At 44.9% G+C, this 26313-nt stretch overlaps 1 protein-coding gene across 1 annotated transcript in view; it reads right to left on the bottom strand.

Annotated features, from left to right (window-relative positions):
- ubl3a (ubiquitin-like 3a) overlaps positions 1 to 25441 on the bottom strand; it is a 50677-nt gene extending 25236 nt beyond the window's left edge. Inside the window, exon 1 of the mRNA XM_055911586.1 lies at positions 24760 to 25441. Coding sequence (XP_055767561.1) covers positions 24760 to 24786 — 27 coding nt within the window. The 5' untranslated portion in view covers positions 24787 to 25441. The remainder of the gene's footprint in view (positions 1 to 24759) is intronic.
- Between the last annotated feature and the right edge of the window lie 872 nt (positions 25442 to 26313).

Here is a 26313-nt window from a genome sequence, read left to right on the forward strand (position 1 = left end):
TCTCTCTCTATATATATATCTGTCTATCTTCTGACATCTCTGTCTTCCACCCTCTCTCTCTATATATATATATATATCTGTCTATCTTCTGAAATCTCTGACTTCCACCCTCTCTCTATATATATATATATATATATATATATATATATATCTGCCTATCTTCTGACATCTCTGTCTATCTTCTGACATCTCTGTCTTCCTGCTCTCTCTCTATATATATATCTCTCTCTGTCTATCTTCTGACATCTCTGTCTTCCACCCTCTCTATATATATATCTGTCTATCTTCTGACATCTCTGTCTTCCTGCTCGCTCCATATCTTTCTCTTCTCCTTTCTAGTTTTCTTGATTCCCTCATGTCATTACAGCTCCATCTTACCTTCCCATGTTCTGTTTCCCTGTATTTTCTATCAAAATCTACAGTGTACCTATAAGTAACGTTCATTTACATTGACATTTTAGTCATTTAGCAGACACTCCCTATCCAGAGCGACTTTCAGTAGTGAGTGGATACATTTTCACATAACCAAGCCGCAATGCTACCTGAAGGTATGACTGCCTGTTAAGGGATAGAGGCCATGGGTTAGGTATAGTGCTTGAAAGTTAGGATTAAGGTTACAGCTCAGGGGTTAGAGGTCGGGGTTGTATCAGTCTTGATCCTGTTTAGGAGGTTAAAGATGTCTGGCGTGAACCTTGGCTGACTGCTCTACTCACTGCTGCTACTGTTTAACCCAACTGTCTGTACCAACCTCAAGGTCTTCTGTTGATCAGTGAACTCCAATGACTGACCTCATTAAAACATGAGAATGCCATGTACTGTCCTTTTTAAATGGTACAGTTTATTTAATCTATACAGGACATCGTGTAACAATGTAATCCAATAAGCATCACATCGTTGTTGGTGTCTGTGTTCCAAAAGCCATGTGTATGTCTGTCTCTGTGTCTACACTAGACGTACTGTCTTTCATACAGACAGGCAGGCTTTCATACAGCACAGACACACAGGCAGGCTGTCTGTCTGTCTGTCTGAAAGCCTGTGTGTATGCTGCTAATCTAATTTCCCCTTCTCTAGATCAATATCGTATTCATTTCAGAATATGATTAAATTCAATGTCATCTACTGGATTACAACATTACTGGTCTGGTCTCTAAAGCCATAGTGATGCATTTCCCTCTGCCTCCGTCTGTCCCTCTCCCTCCGTCTGTCCCTCTGCCTCCCTCCGTCTGTCCCTCTGCCTCCCTCCGTCTGTCCCTCTGCCTCCCTCCGTCTGTCCCTCTCCCTCCGTCTGTCCCTCTGCCTCCCTTCGTCTGTCCCTCTGCCTCCCTCCGTCTGTCCCTCTGCCTCCCTTCGTCTGTCCCTCTGCCTCCCTCCGTCTGTTCCTCTGCCTCCCTCTCCCTCCGTCTGTTCCTCTGCCTCCCTCCGTCTGTCCCTCTGCCTCCCTCTCCCTCTGTCTGTTCCTCTGCCTCCCTCCGTCTGTCCCTCTGCCTCCCTCCGTCTGTCCCTCTGCCTCCCTCCGTCTGTCCCTCTGCCTCCCTCCGTCTGTCCCTCTGCCTCCCTCCGTCTGTTCCTCTGCCTCCCTCTGCCTCCCTCCGTCTGTCCCTCTGCCTCCCTCCGTCTGTTCCTCTGCCTCCCTCCGTCTGTCCCTCTGCCTCCCTCTCCCTCCGTCTGTCCCTCTCCCTCCCTCCGTCTGTCCCTCTGCCTCCCTCCGTCTGTCCCTCTGCCTCCCTCCGTCTGTCCCTCTGCCTCCCTCCGTCTGTTCCTCTGCCTCCCTCTCCCTCCGTCTGTCCCTCTGACTCCCTCTCCCTCCGTCTGTTCCTCTGCCTCCCTCTCCCTCCGTCTGTCCCTCTGCCTCCCTCCGTCTGTTCCTCTGCCTCCCTCCGTCTGTCCCTCTGCCTCCCTCTCCCTCCGTCTGTTCCTCTGCACCCCTCTCCCTCCGTCTGTCCCTCTGCCTCCCTCCGTCTGTCCCTCTGCCTCCCTCTCCCTCCGTCTGTCCCTCTCCCTCCCTCCGTCTGTCCCTCTGCCTCCCTCCGTCTGTCCCTCTGCCTCCCTCCGTCTGTTCCTCTGCCTCCCTCCGTCTGTTCCTCTGCCTCCCTCTCCCTCCGTCTGTTCCTCTGCACCCCTCTCCCTCCGTCTGTCCCTCTGCCTCCCTCCGTCTGTCCCTCTGCCTCCCTCTCCCTCCGTCTGTCCCTCTGACTCCCTCTCCCTCCGTCTGTTCCTCTGCCTCCCTCTCCCTCCGTCTGTCCCTCTGCCTCCCTCCGTCTGTTCCTCTGCCTCCCTCCGTCTGTCCCTCTGCCTCCCTCTCCCTCCGTCTGTTCCTCTGCACCCCTCTCCCTCCGTCTGTCCCTCTGCCTCCCTCCGTCTGTCCCTCTGCCTCCCTCTCCCTCCGTCTGTCCCTCTCCCTCCCTCCGTCTGTCCCTCTGCCTCCCTCCGTCTGTTCCTCTGCCTCCCTCCGTCTGTTCCTCTGCCTCCCTCCGTCTGTTCCTCTGCCTCCCTCCGTCTGTTCCTCTGCACCCCTCTCCCCCCGTCTGTCCCTCTGCCTCCCTCCGTCTGTCCCTCTGCCTCCCTCCGTCTGTCCCTCTGCCTCCCTCTCCCTCCGTCTGTCCCTCTGCCTCCCTCCATCTGTTCCTCTGCCTCCCTCTCCCTCCGTCTGTCCCTCTCCCTCCGTCTGTCCCTCTGCCTCCCTCCGTCTGTCCCTCTGCCTCCCTCTCCCTCCGTCTGTCCCTCTGCCTCCCTCCGTCTGTCCCTCTGCCTCCCTCTCCCTCCGTCTGTCCCTCTGCCTCCCTCTCCCTCCGTCTGTCCCTCTGCCTCCCTCTCCCTCCGTCTGTCCCTCTGCCTCCCTCTCCCTCCGTCTGTTCCTCTGCCTCCCTCCGTCTGTCCCTCTGCCTCCCTCCGTCTGTCCCTCTGCCTCCCTCCGTCTGTCCCTCTGCCTCCCTCTCCCTCCGTCTGTCCCTCTGCCTCCCTCCGTCTGTTCCTCTGCCTCCCTCTCCCTCCGTCTGTCCCTCTGCCTCCCTCCGTCTGTCCCTCTGCCTCCCTCTCCCTCCGTCTGTCCCTCTGCCTCCCTCCGTCTGTCCCTCTGCCTCCCTCTCCCTCCGTCTGTTCCTCTGCACCCCTCTCCCTCCGTCTGTCCCTCTGCCTCCCTCCGTCTGTTCCTCTGCCTCCCTCTCCCTCCGTCTGTCCCTCTCCCTCCCTCCGTCTGTCCCTCTGCCTCCCTCCGTCTGTTCCTCTGCCTCCCTCCGTCTGTTCCTCTGCCTCTCTCTGTATGTCCCTCTGCCTCCCTCTCCCTCCGTCTGTTCCTCTGCCTCCCTCTCCCTCCGTCTGTTCCTCTGCCTCCCTCCGTCTGTTCCTCTGCACCCCTCTCTCTGTATGTCCCTCTGCCTCCCTCTCCCTCCGTCTGTTCCTCTGCCTCCCTCCGTCTGTCCCTCTGCCTCCCTCTCCCTCCGTCTGTTCCTCTGCCTCCCTCCGTCTGTTCCTCTGCCTCCCTCCGTCTGTTCCTCTGCCTCCCTCCGTCTGTTCCTCTGCACCCCTCTCCCCCCGTCTGTCCCTCTGCCTCCCTCCGTCTGTCCCTCTGCCTCCCTCCGTCTGTCCCTCTGCCTCCCTCTCCCTCTGTCTGTTCCTCTGCCTCCCTCCGTCTGTCCATCTGCCTCCCTCCGTCTGTCCCTCTGCCTCCCTCCGTCTGTCCCTCTGCCTCCCTCTCCCTCCGTCTGTTCCTCTGCCTCCCTCTCCCTCCGTCTGTCCCTCTGCCTCCCTCCGTCTGTCCCTCTGCCTCCCTCTCCCTCCGTCTGTCCCTCTGCCTCCCTCCGTCTGTCCCTCTGCCTCCCTCTCCCTCCGTCTGTTCCTCTGCACCCCTCTCCCTCCGTCTGTCCCTCTGCCTCCCTCCGTCTGTTCCTCTGCCTCCCTCTCCCTCCGTCTGTCCCTCTCCCTCCCTCCGTCTGTCCCTCTGCCTCCCTCCGTCTGTTCCTCTGCCTCCCTCCGTCTGTTCCTCTGCCTCCCTCTCCCTCCGTCTGTCCCTCTGCCTCCCTCCGTCTGTCCCTCTGCCTCCCTCTCCCTCCCTCCGTCTGTCCCTCTGCCTCCCTCTCCCTCCGTCTGTTCCTCTGCCTCCCTCTCCCTCCGTCTGTTCCTCTGCCTCCCTCTCCCTCCGTCTGTTCCTCTGCCTCCCTCCGTCTGTTCCTCTGCACCCCTCTCTCTGTATGTCCCTCTGCCTCCCTCTCCCTCCGTCTGTCCCTCTGCCTCCCTCCGTCTGTCCCTCTGCCTCCCTCTCCCTCCCTCCGTCTGTCCCTCTGCCTCCCTCTCCCTCCGTCTGTTCCTCTGCCTCCCTCTCCCTCCGTCTGTTCCTCTGCCTCCCTCTCCCTCCGTCTGTTCCTCTGCCTCCCTCCGTCTGTTCCTCTGCACCCCTCTCCCTCCGTCTGTTCCTCTGCCTCCCTCCGTCTGTTCCTCTGCCTCCCTCCGTCTGTTCCTCTGCACCCCTCTCCCCCCGTCTGTCCCTCTGCCTCCCTCCGTCTGTCCCTCTGCCTCCCTCCGTCTGTCCCTCTGCCTCCCTCTCCCTCTGTCTGTTCCTCTGCCTCCCTCCGTCTGTCCATCTGCCTCCCTCCGTCTGTCCCTCTGCCTCCCTCCGTCTGTCCCTCTGCCTCCCTCTCCCTCCGTCTGTCCCTCTGCCTCCCTCTCCCTCCGTCTGTTCCTCTGCCTCCCTCCGTCTGTTCCTCTGCCTCCCTCCGTCTGTCCCTCTGCCTCCCTCCGTCTGTCCCTCTGCCTCCCTCCGTCTGTCCCTCTGCCTCCCTCCGTCTGTCCCTCTGCCTCCCTCCGTCTGTTCCTCTGCCTCCCTCTCCCTCCGTCTGTCCCTCTGCCTCCCTCTCCCTCCGTCTGTCCCTCTGCCTCCCTCCGTCTGTCCCTCTGCCTCCCTCTCCCTCCGTCTGTTCCTCTGCCTCCCTCTCCCTCCGTCTGTTCCTCTGCCTCCCTCTCCCTCCGTCTGTTCCTCTGCCTCCCTCCGTCTGTCCCTCTGCCTCCCTCCGTCTGTCCCTCTGCCTCCCTCCGTCTGTTCCTCTGCCTCCCTCCGTCTGTCCCTCTGCCTCCCTCTCCCTCCGTCTGTTCCTCTGCCTCCCTCTCCCTCCGTCTGTTCCTCTGCCTCCCTCTGCCTCCCTCTCCCTCCCTCCGTCTGTCCCTCTCCCTCCCTCCGTCTGTCCCTCTGCCTCCCTCTCCCTCCCTCCGTCTGTCCCTCTCCCCCCTCTCTTCGTTATTCACTGTGTATTTATTCCTTATGTCATTAATTCTCTTTTTTATTTTATTCTTTATCTTATCTTTAACTCTATTAACTATTGAAAAGGCCGTAAGTCAGCATTTCACTGTTAGTCTACGAAGCATGTGAAAAAAAAATGATTAGATTTTGTGGTGAATGTAATTCTCTCCCCCCCTCTTTTTCAGCTGTAGTGAATGTATTCTCTCTCTCTCTTCAGTAGCTGTAGTGGTGATGTAACCAGGCTCCTCTCTCTCAGGACAGAGCTGTTGGATGGAAACTGTTCCCAGCTGAAAGGTTTATTTCTTAAACCAATCCATCATTTCCTTTCTCTTTAACCTCTACTATGCCAATCCATCACTTCCTCTCTCTTTAACCTCTACTATGCCAATCCATCACTTCCTTTCTCTTTGACCCCTACTATGCCAATCCATCACTTCCTTTCTCTTTAACCCCTACTATGCCAATCCATCACTTCCTTTCTCTTTAACCCCTACTATGCCAATCCCTCACTTCCTCTCTCTTTAACCCCTACTATGCCAATCCATCACTTCCTTTCTCTTTAACCCCTACTATGCCAATCCATCACTTCCTTTCTCTTTAACCCATACTATGCCAATCCATCACTTCCTTTCTCTTTAACCCCTACTATGCCAATCCATCACTTCCTTTCTCTTTGACCCCTACTATGCCAATCCATCACTTCCTTTCTCTTTGACCCCTACTATGCCAATCCATCACTTCCTTTCTCTTTAACCTCTACTATGCCAATCCATCACTTCCTCTCTCTTTAACCTCTACTATGCCAATCCATCACTTCCTTTCTCTTTAACCCATACTATGCCAATCCATCACTTCCTTTCTCTTTAACCCCTACTATGCCAATCCATCACTTCCTTTCTCTTTGACCCCTACTATGCCAATCCATCACTTCCTTTCTCTTTAACCCCTACTATGCCAATCCATCACTTCCTTTCTCTTTAACCCCTACTATGCCAATCCCTCACTTCCTCTCTCTTTAACCTCTACTATGCCAATCCATCACTTCCTTTCTCTTTAACCCCTACTATGCCAATCCATCACTTCCTTTCTCTTTAACCCCTACTATGCCAATCCATCACTTCCTTTCTCTTTAACCCCTACTATGCCAATCCATCACTTCCTTTCTCTTTAACCCCTACTATGCCAATCCCTCACTTCCTCTCTCTTTAACCCCTACTATACCAATCCCTCACTGCCTCTGTCCCCTACACTGCCTCTGTCCCCTACACTGCCTCTGTCCCCTACACTGCCTCTGTCCCCTACACTGCCTCTGTCCCCTCTTCTCAAATACACTGGGATTTTACTGATGTCTGAGAGAGGTGTTAGTGGGCTGACTGTGAAGGCTCTGAGAGAAACTGGGTTGAGGTCGGTGATAAATTAGTCTCTCGCTATCTCTCTCTCTTCACCCACACATAAAAATGCATTCGGGAAGTTTTCCGACCCCTTGACTTTTTCCACATTTTGTTACGTTATAGCCTTATAGCCTTATAGCCAGCAGCATACCACCCTGCATACCACTGCTGGCTTGATTCTGAAGTTAAGCAGGGTTGGTCCTGGTCAGTCCCTGGATGGGAGACCAGATGCTGCTGGAAGTGGTGTTGGAGGGCCAGTAGGAGGCACTCTTTCCTCTGGTCTAAAAAATATCCCAATGCCCCAGGGTAGTGATTGGGGACACTGCCCTGTGTAGGGTGCTGTCTTTCGGATGGGACGTTAAACGGGTGTCCTGACTCTCTGAGGTCATTAAAGATCCCATGGCACTTATCGTAAGAGTAGGGGTGTTAACCCCGGTGTCCTGGCTAAATTCCCAATCTGGCCCTCAAACCATCATGGTCACCTAATAATCCCCAGTTTACAATTGGCTCATTCATCCCCCTCCTCTCCCCTGTAACTATTCCCCAGGTCGTTGCTGCAAATGAGAATGTGTTCTCAGTCAACTTACCTGGTAAAATAACGGTAAAATAAAAAATAAAAAATAATAAATAATCAAATTGATTAAATCGTTTTTTTCCCTTCATTAATCTTCACAAAATACCTTATAATGACAAAGCAAATGACAGGTTTTTAGAAATTGTATCATAGTTATTTAAAATTTAAAAACTCAAATATCACATTTACATAAGTATTCAGACCATTTACTCAGTACTTTGTTGAACCACATTTGGCAGCGATTACAGCCTCGAGTCTTCTTGGGTATGACGCTACAAGCTGGGCACACCTGTATTTGGGGAGGTTTCTCCCATTTATCTCTGCAGATCCTCTCAAGCTCTGTCAGGTTGGATGGACAGCTATTTTAAGGTCTCTCCAGAGATGTTCGATCAGGTTCAAGAAGTCCAAGCTCTGGCTGGGCCACTCAAGGACATTGAGACTTGTCCCGAAGCCAGTCGGAGGTCCTGTGTGCTCTGAAGCAGGTTTTCATCAAGGATATCTCTGTATGTTGCTCTGTTCATCTTTCCTTGGATCCTGACTAGTCTCCCTGCCGCTGAAAAACATTCCCACAGCAGGATACTGCCACCACCATGCTTCACAGTAGGGATGGTGCCAGGTTTCCTCCAGCTGTGACCCTTGGCATTCAGGCCAAAGAGTTCAATCTTGGTTCCATCAGACCAAAGAATCTTATTTCTCATGTTCTGAGAGTCCTTTTGGTGCCTTTTGGCAAACTCCAAGCGGGCTGTTGTGTGCCTTTTACAGAGGAGTGGCTTCTGTCTGGCCACTCGACCATAAAGGCTTGATTGGTGATGTGCTGCAGAGATGGTTGTCCTTCTGGAAGCTTCTCCCATCTCCGCAGAGGAACTCTGGAGCTCTGTCAGAGTGACCATTGGGTTCTTGGTCACCTCCCTGACCAAGGCCCTTCACCTCGATTGCTCAGTTTGGCCGGGCGGCCAGCTCTAGGAAGAGTCTTGGTGGTTACAAACTTCTTCAATTTAATAATGATGGAGGATGTGTTCTTGGGGAACTTCAATGCTGCAGAATTTTTATACTTTTCCCCAGATCTGTGCCTCGACAATCTATACAGATAATTCCTTCGATCTCATGGCTTGGTTGTTGCTCTGACATTTATTGACAGGTGTGTGCAATTCAAAATCATGTCCAATCAATTGAGTTTAAACACAGGTGGCCTCCAATGAAGTTGTAGAAACATCTCAAGGATGATCAACGAAAACAGGATGCACCTGAACTTAATTTTCAGTCTCATTGCAAAAGGTCTGAATACTTATGTAAATAAGGTCTTTGATTTTCATTTTTAATCCATTTGTAGAAATGTTTAAAAACCTGTTTTCAATTTGTCATTATGGAGTTTTGTGTGAAGATCGATGAGGGGAAAAAAGTAGTTTAATCTATTGTAGAATAAGGCTGTAATGCAACAAAATGTGGGAAAAGTCAAGGGGTCTGAATACCTTCCTAATGCACTATGTATATGTATGTTGTGTTAGCTAATCCAAGTTCATCATTTTAAAAGGCTAATTGATTATTAGAAAATCCTTTTGCGATTACGTTAGCACTGCTGAAAACTGTTCTAATTCTAATTAAAGAAGCAATAAAACTGTCCTTCTTTAGACTAGTTGAGTATCTGGAGCGTCAGCATTTGTGGGTTTGATTACAGGCTCAAAATGGTCAAAAACATATAACTTTCTTCTGAAACTCGTCAGTCTATTCTTGTTCTGAGAAATGAAGGCTATTCCATGCGAGAAATTGCCAAGAAACTGAAGATCTCGTACAACGCTGTGTACTACTTCCTTCACAAACTGGCTCTAACCAGAACAGAGAGAGGAGTGGAAGGCCCCGGTGCACAACTGAGCAAGAGGAAAAGTACATCAGAGTGTCTAGTTTGAGAAACAGACGCCTCACAAGGCCTCAACTGGCAGCTTCATTAAATAGTACCTGCAAAACACCAGTCTCAACGTCAACAATGAAGAGGCGATAACGGGATGCTGGCCTACACCATTCCCTCTTTCCATTTCCTTGTCTATTCTCTGGAGTTAGTCCTCCCAGAGATATACCAGAGCCTTGTTCCTTTGTGAGCCATGTCCCTTTGAGCCTTGTCCCTTTGTGTATACCAGAGCCTTGCCCCTTTGAGCCTTGTCCCTTTGTGTATACCAGAGCCTTGTCCCTTTCCTTCCTCACGGTGCTGGGTCAGAGCTCCACTTTCTGGTTTGCCTCACAGTGACAGCATTCTGAACAGGTCAGACAGGTTACAGCTGGTTTCATAATACATACACCTATTTAACACCTACCTGTCTCTCTTCTTGTCTTCCTAACACATACACCTGTCTGTAAGGTTAAGCTGAACAAACATGGCCAAAAGGGTCTTATAACGAACTGGGTTTATTAGTAATAAAAAAATATATAATAATAAAAAATATATATACATACACATACAGTTAAAGTCGAGAGTTTACATACACCTTAGCCAAATACATTTAAACTCAGTTTTTCACAATTCCTGACATTTAATCATAGTAAAAATTCCCTGTCTTAGGTCAGTTAGGATCACCACTTCATCTTAAGAATGTGAAATGTCAGAATAATAGTAGAGAGAATGATTTATTCCAGCTTTTATTTCTTTCATCACATTCCCAGTGGGTCAGAAGTTTACATACACTCAATTAGAATTTGGTAGCATTGCCTCTAAATTGTTTAACTTGGGTCAAACATTTCAGGTAGCCTTCCACAAGCTTCCCACTAAAAGTTGGGTGAATTTTGGCCCATTCCTCCTGACAGAGCTGGTGTAACTGAGTCAGGTTTGTAGGCCTCCTTGCTCGCACAAACTTTTAAAGTTCTGTCCACAAATCTTCCATAGGATTGAGGTCAGGGCTTTGTATTGGCCACTCCAATACCTTGACTTTAATGTCCTTAAGCCATTTTGCAACACCTTTGGAAGTATGCTTGGGATCATTGTCCATTTGGAAAACCCATTTGCGACCAAGCTTTACCTTCCTGATTGACGTCTTGAGATGTTGCTTCAATATATCCACATCATTTTCCTACCTCATGATGCCATCTATTTTGTGAAGTGCACCAGTCCCTCCTGCAGCAAAGCACCCCCACAACATGATGCTGCCACCCCCGTGCTTTACGGTAGGGATGGTGTTCTTCGGCTTGCAAGCCTCCCCCTTTTTCCTCCAAACCTAACGATGGTCATTATGGCCAAACAGTTCTATTTTTTTTTCATCAGACCAGAGGACATTTCTCCAAAAAGTACGATCTTTGTCCCCATGTGCAGTTGCAAACCGGTCTGGCTTTTTTATGGCGGTTTTGGAGTAGTGGCTTTTTCCTTGCTGAGTGGCCTTTCAGGTTATGTCAATATTGGACTCGTTTTACAGTGGATATAGATACCTGTTTCCTCCAGCATCTTCAAAAGGTCCTTTGCTGTTGTTCTGGGATTGATTTGCACTTTTCGCACCAAAGTACGTTCATCTCTAGGAGACAGAACACGTCTCCTTCCTGAGCGGTATGACGGCTGCGTGGTCCCATGGTGTTTATACTTGCGTACTACTGTTTGTACAGATGAACGTGGTACCTGCAGGCATTTGGAAATTGCTCCCAAGGATGAACCAGAGTTGTGAAGGTCCACAATTTTTTTCCCCTGAGGTCTTGGCTGATTTCTTTTGATTTTCCCATGATGTCAAGTAAAGAGGCACTGAGTTTGAAAGTAGGCCTTGAAATACATCCACAGATACACCTCCAATTGACTCAAATTATGTCAATTATCCTTTCAGAAGCTTCTAAAGCCATGACATCATTTTCTGGAATTTTCCAAGCTGTTTAAAGGCACAGTCAACTTAGTGTATGTAAACTTCTGACCCACTGGAATTGTGAATTGTGAATTATAAGTGAAATAATCTGTCTGTAAACAACTGTTGGAAAAATTACTTGTCATGCACAGAGAAGATGTCCTAACCGACTTGCCAAAACTATAGTTTGTTAACAAGTAATTTATGGAGTTGTTGAAAAACTAGTTTTAATGACTCCAACCTAAGTGTATGTAAACTTCCGACTTCAACTGTGTGTGTGTGTGTGTATATATTTATATATATATATATATATATATATATATATATATACACACACACACACACACAAGTAAAGTGTTGTCAGAACTATTCACACTCCAGTCACATACACACACACCAGTGGTGGTCTATTCCGTAACCGTTACATAAGTGATTGATTGATTATATGTTTGTACCAATGAGCTTTATCTGGACATCTATATCTCTTAATGAACTAGCCTATTCCCCCGTAGTCCATACAGCCATGTCTACACGTGACACGACATCATCAAACTGACGCAGTACATCCTTTATCCTGGGAATGACATTGTCAACCTACATGACGTTTTGTAGTCATCATTTAGTCAGAGCAGCACTAGTTCTGAGACAGCTAAGGAATGACTGCAAGGCTCTTTCCCCTCCTTCTCTCTGTGTGTGTGTGTGTGTGTGTGTGTGTGTGTGTGTGTGTGTGTGTGTGTGTGTGTGTGTGTGTGTGTGTGTGTGTGTGTGTGTGTGTGTGTGTGTGTGTGTGTGTGTGTGGTGTGTGTGTGTGTCAATTCCACGCTAACTGAATTACTCTTTGACTCAGATTTCTCACTTTAAAAAGTATGTCAAAAACCATTGATTTCAAAGTTTAACAAACCATACAACTCCATGCACAAAGACTGATTTGAACAATTTACACAGAATATTTCACAAAAACACATTTACTGGAAGAACTGTGCAGATGCAGAGTTTGGTAACAGAATTACGGTAAACAGAATTACGGTAAAATCTCCCTCAGGTTTTAATGCGACCTCGTTTTCCTGTAACTCAGTTAAACATCTGCTCATGAATGAAGATTCAAAAGATGTCTGCAGAAAGACTGGGGTGTCAGCTATGACTTTACACCTTGACTTTGAAAAGATACATTTTGATTATTGAACTACAGTAAGTAAAGTGGATTTACATCCGGTAACAGAATGATGATAACAGAATTATATCCTGGGTCCCTGATCTGTACTATACAGAAATGCATAATTATGGATAGAAATGTCATTCTCTTCATGGTGATGTATCCTGAATAGGTTCACAAAGGTGGAAATATGCAATATTCTTCTTTTGTATATTTGGGTATTATTCAACACACTGGCTATTAATTGTAACAAGCCCCGCCACCAAACAAGACCACATTTTTGTTGGTCAGGAACAGACCAAATCTGAACCAATCACAGACGCCTATGTTTCACAAGTTTGGACATCACAGTACCGCACAGTACAGTAGAGTAGAGTACAGTAGACGTTTTGAGTACAGTAAAGCACAGCACCGTTCTCTACAGCACCGTTCTCCACAGCACCGTTCTCTACAGCACCCTTCTCTACAGCACCCTTCTCTACAGCACCCTTCTCTACAGCACCCTTCTCTACAGCACCCTTCTCTACAGCACCCTACTCTACAGCACCGTTCTCCACAGCACCCTTCTCCACAGCACCCTTCTCTACAGCACCCTTCTCTACAGCACCCTTCTCTACAGTACCCTACTCTACAGCACCCTTCTCTACAGCACCCTTCTCTACAGCACCCTTCTCTACAGCACCCTTCTCTACAGCACCCTTCTCTACAGTACTGTCCGAACTTGTGAAGCATAGACGTCTATGATTGGTTCAGATTTGGTCCAGCCAGGGCGGACTGACCAAAATTACCAAACTACTTTTCAACGTGCATGGACGCCCGGTGTCGGTCAGTGCTTGTTACAGTAAATGCAAAGACGGTAGGTGTCATGTTAGGTGTCTGTCGGACGCGGGCGAGGTGACATTAAATGGAGACAGAGATGAGAGAGAGAGAGCGACTGAGAGGAAAGTGAGAGGGAGGGAGGGGTTGTCCAGACTGTTTTCAGTCTTGCTTTGACCACCATGTGACAGAAAGAGAATTTTAAAAATGAGCTGAACATTAACAGTATGTTAGTAGAAGGGAGGACAGTAGTACTGAACATTAACAGTATACCAGTAGAAGAGAGGACAGTAGTACTGAACATTAACAGTATGTCAGTAGAAGAGAGGACAGTAGTACTGAACATTAACAGTATACCAGTAGAAGAGAGGACAGTAGTACTGAACATTAACAGTATACCAGTAGAAGAGAGGACAGTAGTACTGAACATTAACAGTATGTCAGTAGAAGAGAGGACAGTAGTACTGAACATTAACAGTATACCAGTAGAAGAGAGGACAGTAATACTGAACATTAACAGTATACCAGTAGAAGAGAGGACAGTAATACTGAACATTAACAGTATGTCAGTGGAAGAGAGGACAGTAGTACTGAACATTAACAGTATACCAGTAGAAGAGAGGACAGTAATACTGAACATTAACAGTATACCAGTAGAAGAGAGGACAGTAGTACTGAACATTAACAGTATGTCAGTAGAAGAGAGGACAGTAGTACTGAACATTAACAGTATACCAGTAGAAGAGAGGACAGTAGTACTGAACATTAACAGTATACCAGTAGAAGAGAGGACAGTAATACTGAACATTAACAGTATGTCAGTGGAAGAGAGGACAGTAATACTGAACATTAACAGTATACCAGTAGAAGAGAGGACAGTAATACTGAACATTAACAGTATGTCAGTAGAAGAGAGGACAGTAGTACTGAACATTAACAGTATACCAGTAGAAGAGAGGACAGTAATACTGAACATTAACAGTATACCAGTAGAAGAGAGGACAGTAATACTGAACATTAACAGTATGTCAGTGGAAGAGAGGACAGTAGTACTGAACATTAACAGTATACCAGTAGAAGAGAGGACAGTAGTACTGAACATTAACAGTATACCAGTAGAAGAGAGGACAGTAGTACTGAACATTAACAGTATGTCAGTAGAAGAGAGGACAGTAGTACTGAACATTAACAGTATACCAGTAGAAGAGAGGACAGTAGTACTGAACATTAACAGTATGTCAGTGGGAGGACAGTAGTACTGAACATTAACAGTATGTCAGTAGAAGAGAGGACAGTAGTACTGAACATTAACAGTATACCAGTAGAAGAGAGGACAGTAGTACTGAACATTAACAGTATACCAGTAGAAGAGAGGACAGTAGTACTGAACATTAACAGTATACCAGTAGAAGAGAGGACAGTAGTACTGAACATTAACAGTATACCAGTAGAAGAGAGGACAGTAGTACTGAACATTAACAGTATGTCAGTGGAAGAGAGGACAGTAGTACTGAACATTAACAGTATGTCAGTAGAAGAGAGGACAGTAGTACTGAACATTAACAGTATACCAGTAGAAGAGAGGACAGTAGTACTGAACATTAACAGTATGTCAGTGGAAGAGAGGACAGTAGTACTGAACATTAACAGTATGTCAGTAGAAGAGAGGACAGTAGTACTGAACATTAACAGTATACCAGTGGAAGGAGGACAGTAGTACTGAACATTAACAGTATACCAGTAGAAGAGAGGACAGTAGTACTGAACATTAACAGTATACCAGTAGAAGAGAGGACAGTAGTACTGAACATTAACAGTATGTCAGTGGGAGGACAGTAGTACTGAACATTAACAGTATACCAGTAGAAGAGAGGACAGTAGTACTGAACATTAACAGTATGTCAGTAGAAGAGAGGACAGTAGTACTGAACATTAACAGTATGTCAGTGGAAGAGAGGACAGTAGTACTGAACATTAACAGTATACCAGTAGAAGAGAGGACAGTAGTACTGAACATTAACAGTATACCAGTAGAAGAGAGGACAGTAGTACTGAACATTAACAGTATACCAGTAGAAGAGAGGACAGTAGTACTGAACATTAACAGTATGTCAGTAGAAGAGAGGACAGTAGTACTGAACATTAACAGTATACCAGTAGAAGAGAGGACAGTAGTACTGAACATTAACAGTATGTCAGTAGAAGAGAGGACAGTAGTACTGAACATTAACAGTATACCAGTAGAAGAGAGGACAGTAGTACTGAACATTAACAGTATACCAGTAGAAGAGAGGACAGTAGTACTGAACATTAACAGTATACCAGTAGAAGAGAGGACAGTAGTACTGAACATTAACAGTATGTCAGTAGAAGAGAGGACAGTAGTACTGAACATTAACAGTATACCAGTAGAAGAGAGGACAGTAGTACTGAACATTAACAGTATACCAGTAGAAGAGAGGACAGTAGTACTGAACATTAACAGTATGTCAGTAGAAGAGAGGACAGTAGTACTGAACATTAACAGTATACCAGTAGAAGAGAGGACAGTAGCAGGTGGCCCAACTGTGGTTTGTGACTACTATGATTTTCCCATTGTAGCCAATTCAAAATATCAATAATTCCATTACTGATTTTGGTAACAGAATGAGTTTTAATCACTTAATAATTCATAAACAAAGTTGATAGAACTTTAAAAATACTATAATTAATTGATAGGTCTACCTTAACTTGTTACTTCTGTGAACTTTCATTATCCTCTCTCCTCATGGGGGAGAGAAATTAGAAAAATGTCTTCAAGATATGTGGTAACAGAATTATAAGGCACAAGGCAATGTTTTTTAAACTTACAGAAGGCAAATCATTTCAGCAAAACGAAATCTAAGTGTTGATATTAGTGTACAGGGGTGTTCAACATTACTGTGTGTTGATGTATTTTTAATACTGTTTCAGACTTGTTGTGGTAGATGTTTTCTCAGACCCCCTTTTCCATCTGTTTGACTAGAAATCAAAGCTTGTTGAAACATGTCTTCATTTCAAAACAATATATAGACTTTTAGCTTTCATTTGATATGCGCCTATAAAAGTTCACATGTTGGTGCTCATGGGTCCTTTTAGATGGAAATGCCCGGAATGTGTGTGTGTGACTAATAGTGAGACAGGCTAGTGAGAGGTGATACAGGATGAGCTTTTCAACCACAAGGAACCCACTCCATCCCTCCTTCCTCCCTCTCTTTCACCCCCAGCCCACACACACCTCTCACCTTTAACCCCTGCTACATCTAACTGTGTGTGGTAGCTAGAACAGAAGGCTATTCAACCTTTTGTGGAGTACGGAATGACCCAGTCCATTGTGACCATTCTAATTGATTCTACTTAATAACCTCACAATGGGCTTCTAAACTCAGTCCTTCTAGAAAACTTAGAACACTGGAACAAAACACTGAGACACACACACACACACACACCCATTGTTATGACGTTCCTGCCCCACACCTCCACACTGCACAGGTGAGGACCACACAGTGATGAGACACCTTCTTGATTCCTCTGTGTGTTATCCACGCTCTCTCTTTACTTCCCCTCTGTTCCTCCCTCCTTCCCTCCACTTCTTCTCTTTTAACCAAACATCTCATTCTCTCTGGTTAAAAAAGTGGATGTCTTCATAGGCTTTATTCTAGTCTTCACCTCCAACTCTGACCCGCTCTGTCTCATCCAGCTAAACACTTATCGCTGCCGCACGCACGAACGCACACACGCACGCACGCACGCACGCACGCACACACACACACACACACACACACACACACACACACAAACACACACACACATACTTGCCTATCAGACCTTTTCTTTACTATGACTGAATTACCGTACTTTATCAGGGAGATAGAGTGAGAGAAAGATTGTGAGAGTTCCTGGGGTAGTCAGCGTGTTATAATTACTAGCCTATGGCAGACCTCCAAACCCTGGGCCTTCATACCTCGTCTATGTTTGGACAGGCCATAGCAGTCCTCATGTGGTATGAGGAAGAACGAAACAAACAGACACGACCCCTCAGAGTTAGGCCACAGTCAGACACAATTCCAACTGAACTCATTATCCCAACGTTATTACAACGTTAGCCTAGCATGGCCTACGTGGAATAGTCCAGGAATCTAATAGACCAGCGACGTTCCCTATCCAACATGACAGAGCTTGAGATGATCTGCAGAAAAGAATGGGAGAAACTCCCCAAATACAGGTGTGCCAAACTTGTAGCGTCATACCCAAGAAGACTCGAGGCTGTAATCGCTGCCAAAGGGTCTGAATAGTTTGGTAAATGTGTTTTGTCATTATGGGGTATTGGAATGAATGGAATTCTAAAGTAATTCAATTCAATGTTTCAAGGATAAAAAAAATAATAATTGTTGTAGTTGGGACACGAACATTAGTAAAAATTTAAAATATACACTACCAGTCAAAAGTTTTACAACACCTACACATTCAAGGGTTTTCTTTATTTTTACTATTTTCGACATTGTAGAATAATAGTGAAGGCATCAAAACTATGAAATAACACATATGGAGTCATGTAGTAACCAAAAAAATGTTGTTAAACAATTCTAAATATATTTTAGATTTGAGATTCTTCAAAATAGCCACCCTTTGTCTTGATGACATCACTAACCGTCGACCCCCCCCCCCCCCCCCCTTCTAACTCTGACTCTATTGATAGCTACTTCATTGGGGAAAAATGTACTTTCCATGTCTGTGATTTATTGTTGTCCCACCTAGCGATCTTAAGATGAATGCACTAACTATAAGTGTCTCTGGATAAGAGCGACTGCTAAATGACTCACTAACTATAAGTGTCTCTGGATAAGAGCGTCTGCTAAATGACTCACTAACTATAAGTGTCTCGATAAGAGCATCTGCTAAATGACTCACTAACTATAAGTGTCTCTGGATAAGAGCGTCTGCTAAATGACTCACTAACTATAAGTGTCTCGATAAGAGCATCTGCTAAATGACTCACTAACTATAAGTGTCTCTGGATAAGAGCGTCTGCTAAATGACTCACTAACTATAAGTGTCTCTGGATAAGAGCGTCTGCTAAATGACTCACTAACTATAAGTGTCTCTGGATAAGAGTGTCTGCTAAATGACTCACTAACTATAAGTGTCTCTGGATAAGAGCGTCTGCTAAATGACTCACTAACTATAAGTGTCTCTGGATAAGAGCGTCTGCTAAATGACTCACTAACTATAAGTGTCTCTGGATAAGAGCATCTGCTAAATGACTCACTAACTATAAGTGTCTCTGGATAAGAGCGTCTGCTAAATGACTCACTAACTATAAGTGTCTCTGGATAAGAGCGTCTGCTAAATGACTCACTAACTATAAGGGTCTCTGGATAAGAGCGTCTGCTAAATGACTCACTAACTATAAGGGTCTCTGGATAAGAGCGACTGCTAAATGACTCACTAACTATAAGGGTCTCTGGATAAGGGCGACTGCTAAATGACTCACTAACTATAAGGGTCTCTGGATAAGAGCGACTGCTAAATGACTCACTAACTATAAGGGTCTCTGGATAAGAGCGTCTGCTAAATGACTCACTAACTATAAGTGTCTCTGGATAAGAGCGACTGCTAAATGACTCAATAACTATAAGGGTCTCTGGATAAGAGCGTCTGCTAAATGACTTACTAACTGTAAATGGCTCTGGATAAGAGCGACTGCTAAATGACTCACTAACTATAAGGGTCTCTGGATAAGAGCGACTGCTAAATGACTCACTAACTATAAGGGTCTCTGGATAAGAGCGTCTGCTAAATGACTCACTAACTATAAGTGTCTCTGGATAAGAGCGTCTGCTAAATGACTCACTAACTATAAGTGTCTCTGGATAAGAGCGTCTGCTAAATGACTCACTAACTATAAGTGTCTCTGGATAAGAGCGACTGCTAAATGACTCACTAACTATAAGGGTCTCTGGATAAGAGCGTCTGCTAAATGACTCACTAACTATAAGGGTCTCTGGATAAGAGCGTCTGCTAAATGACTCACTAACTATAAGTGTCTCTGGATAAGAGCGACTGCTAAATGACTCACTAACTATAAGTGTCTCTGGATAAGAGCGTCTGCTAAATGACTCACTAACTATAAGTGTCTCTGGATAAGAGCGTCTGCTAAATGACTCACTAACTATAAGTGTCTCTGGATAAGAGCGTCTGCTAAATGACTCACTAACTATAAGTGTCTCTGGATAAGAGCGTCTGCTAAATGACTCACTAACTATAAGTGTCTCTGGATAAGAGCGTCTGCTAAATGACTCACTAACTATAAGTGTCTCTGGATAAGAGCGTCTGCTAAATGACTCACTAACTATAAGTGTCTCTGGATAAGAGCGTCTGCTAAATGACTCACTAACTATAAGTGTCTCTGGATAAGAGTGTCTGCTAAATGACTCACTAACTATAAGTGTCTCTGGAGAAGAGCGTCTGCTAAATGACTCACTAACTATAAGTGTCTCTGGATAAGAGCGTCTGCTAAATGACTCACTAACTATAAGTGTCTCTGGATAAGAGCGTCTGCTAAATGACTCACTAACTATAAGTGTCTCTGGATAAGAGCGTCTGCTAAATGACTCACTAACTATAAGTGTCTCTGGATAAGAGCGTCTGCTAAATGACTCACTAACTATAAGTGTCTCTGGATAAGAGCGTCTGCTAAATGACTCACTAACTATAAGTGTCTCTGGATAAGAGCGTCTGCTAAATGACTCACTAACTATAAGTGTCTCTGGATAAGAGCGTCTGCTAAATGACTCACTAACTATAAGTGTCTCTGGATAAGAGCGACTGCTAAATGACTCACTAACTATAAGTGTCTCTGGATAAGAGCGTCTGCTAAATGACTCACTAACTATAAGTGTCTCTGGATAAGAGCGTCTGCTAAATGACTCACTAACTATAAGTGTCTCTGGATAAGAGCGTCTGCTAAATGACTCACTAACTATAAGTGTCTCTGGATAAGAGCGTCTGCTAAATGACTCACTAACTATACGTGTCTCTGGATAAGAGCGTCTGCTAAATGACTCACTAACTATAAGTGTCTCTGGATAAGAGCGTCTGCTAAATGACTCACTAACTATAAGTGTCTCTGGATAAGAGCGTCTGCTAAATGACTCACTAACTATAAGTGTCTCTGGATAAGAGCGTCTGCTAAATGACTCACTAACTATAAGTGTCTCTGGATAAGAGCGTCTGCTAAATGACTCACTAACTATAAGTGTCTCTGGATAAGAGCGTCTGCTAAATGACTCACTAACTATAAGTGTCTCTGGATAAGAGCGTCTGCTAAATGACTCACTAACTATAAAGGGTCTCTGGATAAGAGCGTCTGCTAAATGACTCACTAACTATAAGTGTCTCTGGATAAGAGCGTCTGCTAAATGACTCACTAACTATAAGTGTCTCTGGATAAGAGCGTCTGCTAAATGACTCACTAACTATAAGTGTCTCTGGATAAGAGCGACTGCTAAATGACTCACTAACTATAAGTGTTTCTGGATAAGAGCGTCTGCTAAATGACTCACTAACTATAAGGGTCTCTGGATAAGAGCGTCTGCTAAATGACTCACTAACTATAAGGGTCTCTGGATAAGAGCGTCTGCTAAATGATTCACTAACTATAAGTGTCTCTGGATAAGAGCGACTGCTAAATGACTCACTAACTATAAGTGTCTCTGGATAAGAGCGTCTGCTAAATGACTCACTAACTATAAGTGTCTCTGGATAAGAGCGACTGCTAAATGACTCACTAACTATAAGTGTCTCTGGATAAGAGCGTCTGCTAAATGACTCACTAACTATAAGTGTCTCTGGATAAGAGCGTCTGCTAAATGACTCACTAACTATAAATTGCTCTGGATAAGAGCGTCTGCTAAATGACTCACTAACTGTAAGTGTCTCTGGATAAGAGCGTCTGCTAAATGACTCACTAACTATAAGGGTCTCTGGATAAGAGCGTCTGCTAAATGACTCACTAACTGTAAGTGTCTCTGGATAAGAGCGACTGCTAAATGACTCACTAACTATAAGTGTCTCTGGATAAGAGCGTCTGCTAAATGACTCACTAACTATAAAGGGTCTCTGGATAAGAGCGTCTGCTAAATGACTCACTAACTATAAGTGTCTCTGGATAAGAGCGTCTGCTAAATGACTCACTAACTATAAGTGTCTCTGGATAAGAGCGTCTGCTAAATGACTCACTAACTATAAAGGGTCTCTGGATAAGAGCGTCTGCTAAATGACTCACTAACTATAAGTGTCTCTGGATAAGAGCGTCTGCTAAATGACTCACTAACTATAAGTGTCTCTGGATAAGAGCGTCTGCTAAATGACTCACTAACTATAAGTGTCTCTGGATAAGAGCGTCTGCTAAATGACTCACTAACTATAAGTGTCTCTGGATAAGAGCGTCTGCTAAATGACTCACTAACTATAAGGGTCTCTGGATAAGAGCGTCTGCTAAATGACTCACTAACTATACGTGTCTCTGGATAAGAGCGTCTGCTAAATGACTCACTAACTATAAGGGTCTCTGGATAAGAGCGTCTGCTAAATGACTCACTAACTATAAGTGTCTCTGGATAAGAGCGTCTGCTAAATGACTCACTAACTATAAGTGTCTCTGGATAAGAGCGTCTGCTAAATGACTCACTAACTATACGTGTCTCTGGATAAGAGCGTCTGCTAAATGACTCACTAACTATAAGTGTCTCTGGATAAGAGCGTCTGCTAAATGACTCACTAACTATAAGTGTCTCTGGATAAGAGCGTCTGCTAAATGACTCACTAACTATAAGTGTCTCTGGATAAGAGCGTCTGCTAAATGACTCACTAACTATAAGTGTCTCTGGATAAGAGCGTCTGCTAAATGACTCACTAACTATAAGTGTCTCTGGATAAGAGCGTCTGCTAAATGACTCACTAACTATAAGTGTCTCTGGATAAGAGCGTCTGCTAAATGACTCACTAACTATAAGTGTCTCTGGATAAGAGCGTCTGCTAAATGACTCACATGTCAATGTCATATGATCGTGGCAGGGATCAAAGACAGGCAACAGAAAGAGTGAGATTGTACCGCCCATGTTGAGGCGAGGCAAGGAGAGGAGGAACTAGTCAATACGTGAGAATTTGTGTTATAAGACACTATCAGTTCAACTACTCATCTTTGCTGACTGTAGCCCAGGTGCTCGAAGAAAACAGTTGTTGCCATCATTGTGATTTAATTTGGCAGAGGTCAGAGACAGTCAGTAGAGAGGAGGGTTGTGAACGTTTAAATGTTAAAACATTTAAACGAAGTTGGAATCTTTAACATTCAGAAAAATCCCTAAACGAAACTCTTTGTTTATTCTTAGTTTTTTCACCACTTAATTAAAATCACAGTGCAGTTATCACAAAACACAGCATTTTCGGTGTTATAGTCGATAGGCTACAAAAGGCCTGGGAAAGTTGTGTATTCAAATAAAACCAGAGAGGAAGAGGTGAACTTTAGACTACTTTGGTGAATTTGCAATGCATGCAAAACAAGACCTTGCGAGATGCAGATTACCAAAACATGGCCTGCCTGCTCTGTCTCTTGGCTAATGATGCAAGTGTGTGTTCAGTCTCCGGTCTGTTGCGTGTAGAATATTCTAGCCTACTCATGGCACTGATGTCGCCAGGATACAGAGGTATCTTCGGGCCAGTCTTGCGAGCACGGGGTAGCCTACGCTTCATTTTAGCCTCATAATATGAAATTACAGTAGGCTACCAGTAGCCTTTATCCAGGATCCTTTTCAGACATAATGGAATGGGGCCCCTTGATTGTGCCTCGCCTTCGGCATGTTTGTTTTTCTGTTTGTTAGGGTAGGCTTACACAATACATTTTTAAATGCCAACACGAAACCTTCTCTGGAGATATGAATGGGCATTTTACTTGTCTGTAAAGGAATGAGGCTTCTGAAGCATGACTAAAGTCCATCACTAGGCAACCAGAACTGTCAATCAAATGATCTTGATATGCTGCTGTCACGTTCCTGACCTATTTTTATGTTATTTTGATTATGTTTAGTTGGTCAGGGCGTGAGTTGGGGTGGGCATTGTATGTTGTGTGTGTTTGGTTAGTCTATGGGTGTTGTATGTGTATGGGATAGTGTTTGTTAGGTTGTCTAGTTATGTCTATGGCTGCCTAGATTGGGTCTCAATCAGAGACAGCTGTCATTCATTTGTCTCTGATTGGGAGCCAGATTTAAGGTAGCCATAGGCAGTAGGCTTTTGTGGGTGTTTGTTCCTGTGTCCAGGACAGTTGTGTACAGGACAGTTGAAGGTTAGTCTCATTTGTTGTTTTGTAGTTTTGTAGTGTATTGTTTTGCTGTTTTGATTAAAAGATGGCTTATTTCCCTCAATCCGCATCTTGGTCCTATCCATGCTCCTCCTCGTTTGAGGAGGAGAACAACATTGACTGCCTTTACAGCTGCGCGGCAGCCAGGACCATCTCTCCTTAAAAAGGTACTTTAAAGTTTGTTAAATACCGTGATTTACCTAAACATTTAGTAGAAATAAAACATCTAGCTACCATACCATAAAAACACAGCATAAAAAAACAACAGCAGTACATCAAATCAGCAACATTTATTGTTTTTAGGGGAAAAATACAGAACATTTTATGCTGGAGCAGAATTCTACAGTCACTTTTTTTTTATTGTCTGAAAAAGTTACTAATTTTTGCAATCAACATTTTACTGTAGCTGTGTTCTGTCTGTGAAGGGTTCTCTGTCTGTGAAGGGTTCTCTGTCTGTGAAGGGTTCTCTGTCTGTAAAGGGTTCTCTGTCTGTAAAGGGTTCTCTGTCTGTAAAGGGTTCTCTGTCTGTAAAGGGTTCTCTGTCTGTAAAGGGTTCTCTGTCTGTAAAGGGTTCTCTGTCTGTAAAGGGTTCTCTGTCTGTAAAGGGTTCTCTGTCTGTAAAGGGTTCTCTGTCTGTAAAGGGTTGCGGTAGATTGCCCGGCACTATTGGTCATACATACATAATAGGACCATTATTCTGCATTGTAAATTGGTGTGAAATTGTATGATTTTTCTGATCAGTTTAACAGAAACTTTTTGCAAAATGGACTCTTTCTCACACCCTTAGTAGAGAGAACACTGCCCGTGTGGGGGCAGGGAGAGGACGAACGGATCAGCAGGTGACAATTTGGATGTGTTTCCCTTCAAAATTCACCAGAAACAACCATTTCACAGCTATTTTTTTTTTTATTATTCTCCTGGGGGGGGGGGGGGGGGGGCGGAACAACGGAACCCATTTGTTTCAACGGAACCCCCCCCCCCCCCCCACATATAACCCAAAGTTATGCCTTTGCCTATATGACTGAGGACTGCAAGGGCACCCCACACAGACAGCAGCTAAATGTAAACAGTAGCCCCACTGTGCCAAATGTTATAGCTACTGCTGCTATCTGTGCTTCTCGTCCGTTTCCTTATTTAATATCAAATATCGCTTAATCATTAACATTTAATTTAATTTAAAAATAAATGATAGCCATCTGACCAGCCAAAATAACATTATTTGATTGATTAATGTCGTTATCGAGTCATCTTCAAGTTGGTCTATTCTTCAGCCTGTAGACAGAGTTTAATCACACTAATAAGATAATGTATTATAGACCTATTCACAATATGAATATTCACAATATGAATTTGACGTTGGAGGTCACCGAACTGGTTACATTTTTCTTTTGAAACATTTGGCACAATTTCTCACCATGTCTGCCGGGGTAGAGCCCGTCATCTTTGGAATCCGCTCACCGTAGGGCTTCAAGGAAGGAAATAATAGTATTTCCCCTATCGTCGTCTTTAAAATCTCGTAGACGGCAAATGATGAGCCTTTGATAATCAATTAAACGTCCAAAACACCAATTAAATCCCGCTAATATCGATAGTCATCATTTCAGAGTCACGAACGAATGTTGGAATGTGTTTTTCTTCTATTTCACACAAATTAGACATTTACTCCCGTGTATTTTTTCGTTAAAAAAAATGGTTTTTAAAAACAGACTAGATGTGCTTATAGATTCGACCGGAGGCGACCCTCCGACCCCCCAAATATGTAAAAAGATCTGCCTTTATAAAAAGGTGCCTACGCCATAGGAAAATAAAATATATCGCGCTGTAACATCCGGACACGCCGATTTCGCTGTAAATCTGAACGGCTCTTCTGTTTCAGATTTAAAAAACGGACAAACTTCCACCGTTCTAAACGTTCAGTGGCGTTAAAATATCTCGCACATACTCCGAAAAGCTGAGTTAAACTGTCGTTTTAGTCACAGACTGTGTCCCTGTCTCTCTTCCTCCCGTCTGACTGTCATACTGGCTCAGAAGAACATGGCGGCAGTTCACTTCACAGTAGGGAAAAAAGCGCTGAACTGAAAAGAGAGAGAGAGAGGAGGGGGAGACTACTGTTGCGAGTTGGAAAGATAAAACGGTGTCGTTTGGGGGGGGGAGCTTGCTTGCATAGGCCTCCGTGTCGAGAAAGGGGCGGAAAGTGGGGGGGTTTCTTTTCACGTGAATGAACACAGACACTCACATTCACACTCCCAGGGGGTTCGAGTCAAAATGACCCTAGACACACCAAGGTGACCAGTCTATAAAAAGACTAAAGATATCTACATGATTAAACAGAAGGTCATTCTTCACTGTGGCACTAAACTATGATTCATGCTTTACTAATAGGTTTACTCTAATTTGAATTAGATTAATCATGATGTTTAGGCAGCACCCATATTTTCTAACCTATTATATGAGTCATAAGGGTTAATTGTAATTAAATCACTGTAGTTGCCTGTATTCTTGCCAGGTACATTATAAATAATATAGTATTAATAATTGATATATTCATAAACGTATGTTTTTTGTTTGGAACATTGAAAAAAGTAAATTCATTATTATGAATAATATTCTAGCCCTAAAACGCATGTCTGACGCTTAGGTCAGTGAGAGGTATAGAATATCTAAAAGATGTATCATTCCAGGCACAGTACGGTGGTTTTCCACCGATGGTTGAGGTCCTGGCTGAGGGAGAGCAGATCTGGGCCCGTATCTCTGGTTCTGAGAGCAGCCGGTAACTGGGAGGGTAAGAGAGGGGAGTGCCTGGGTTTAGGGGTTCATCTTGGAACAAGGGTGAAAATTGTAAGTCAAGTAGGTAAAATCTTCAGACAGGGCCTGCCTGTGTGTGTGTGTCTGTGTGTGTCTGTGTGAGTGTGAGAGGGGCCCTCTGAACTCTTCAGCCTGTAAGCCAAGATTCTCAATACGTCAACAG

This window comes from Salvelinus fontinalis, unplaced genomic scaffold (assembly GCF_029448725.1).
Source record: "Salvelinus fontinalis isolate EN_2023a unplaced genomic scaffold, ASM2944872v1 scaffold_0073, whole genome shotgun sequence".
Classification (NCBI taxonomy): Eukaryota; Metazoa; Chordata; class Actinopteri; order Salmoniformes; family Salmonidae; genus Salvelinus; species Salvelinus fontinalis.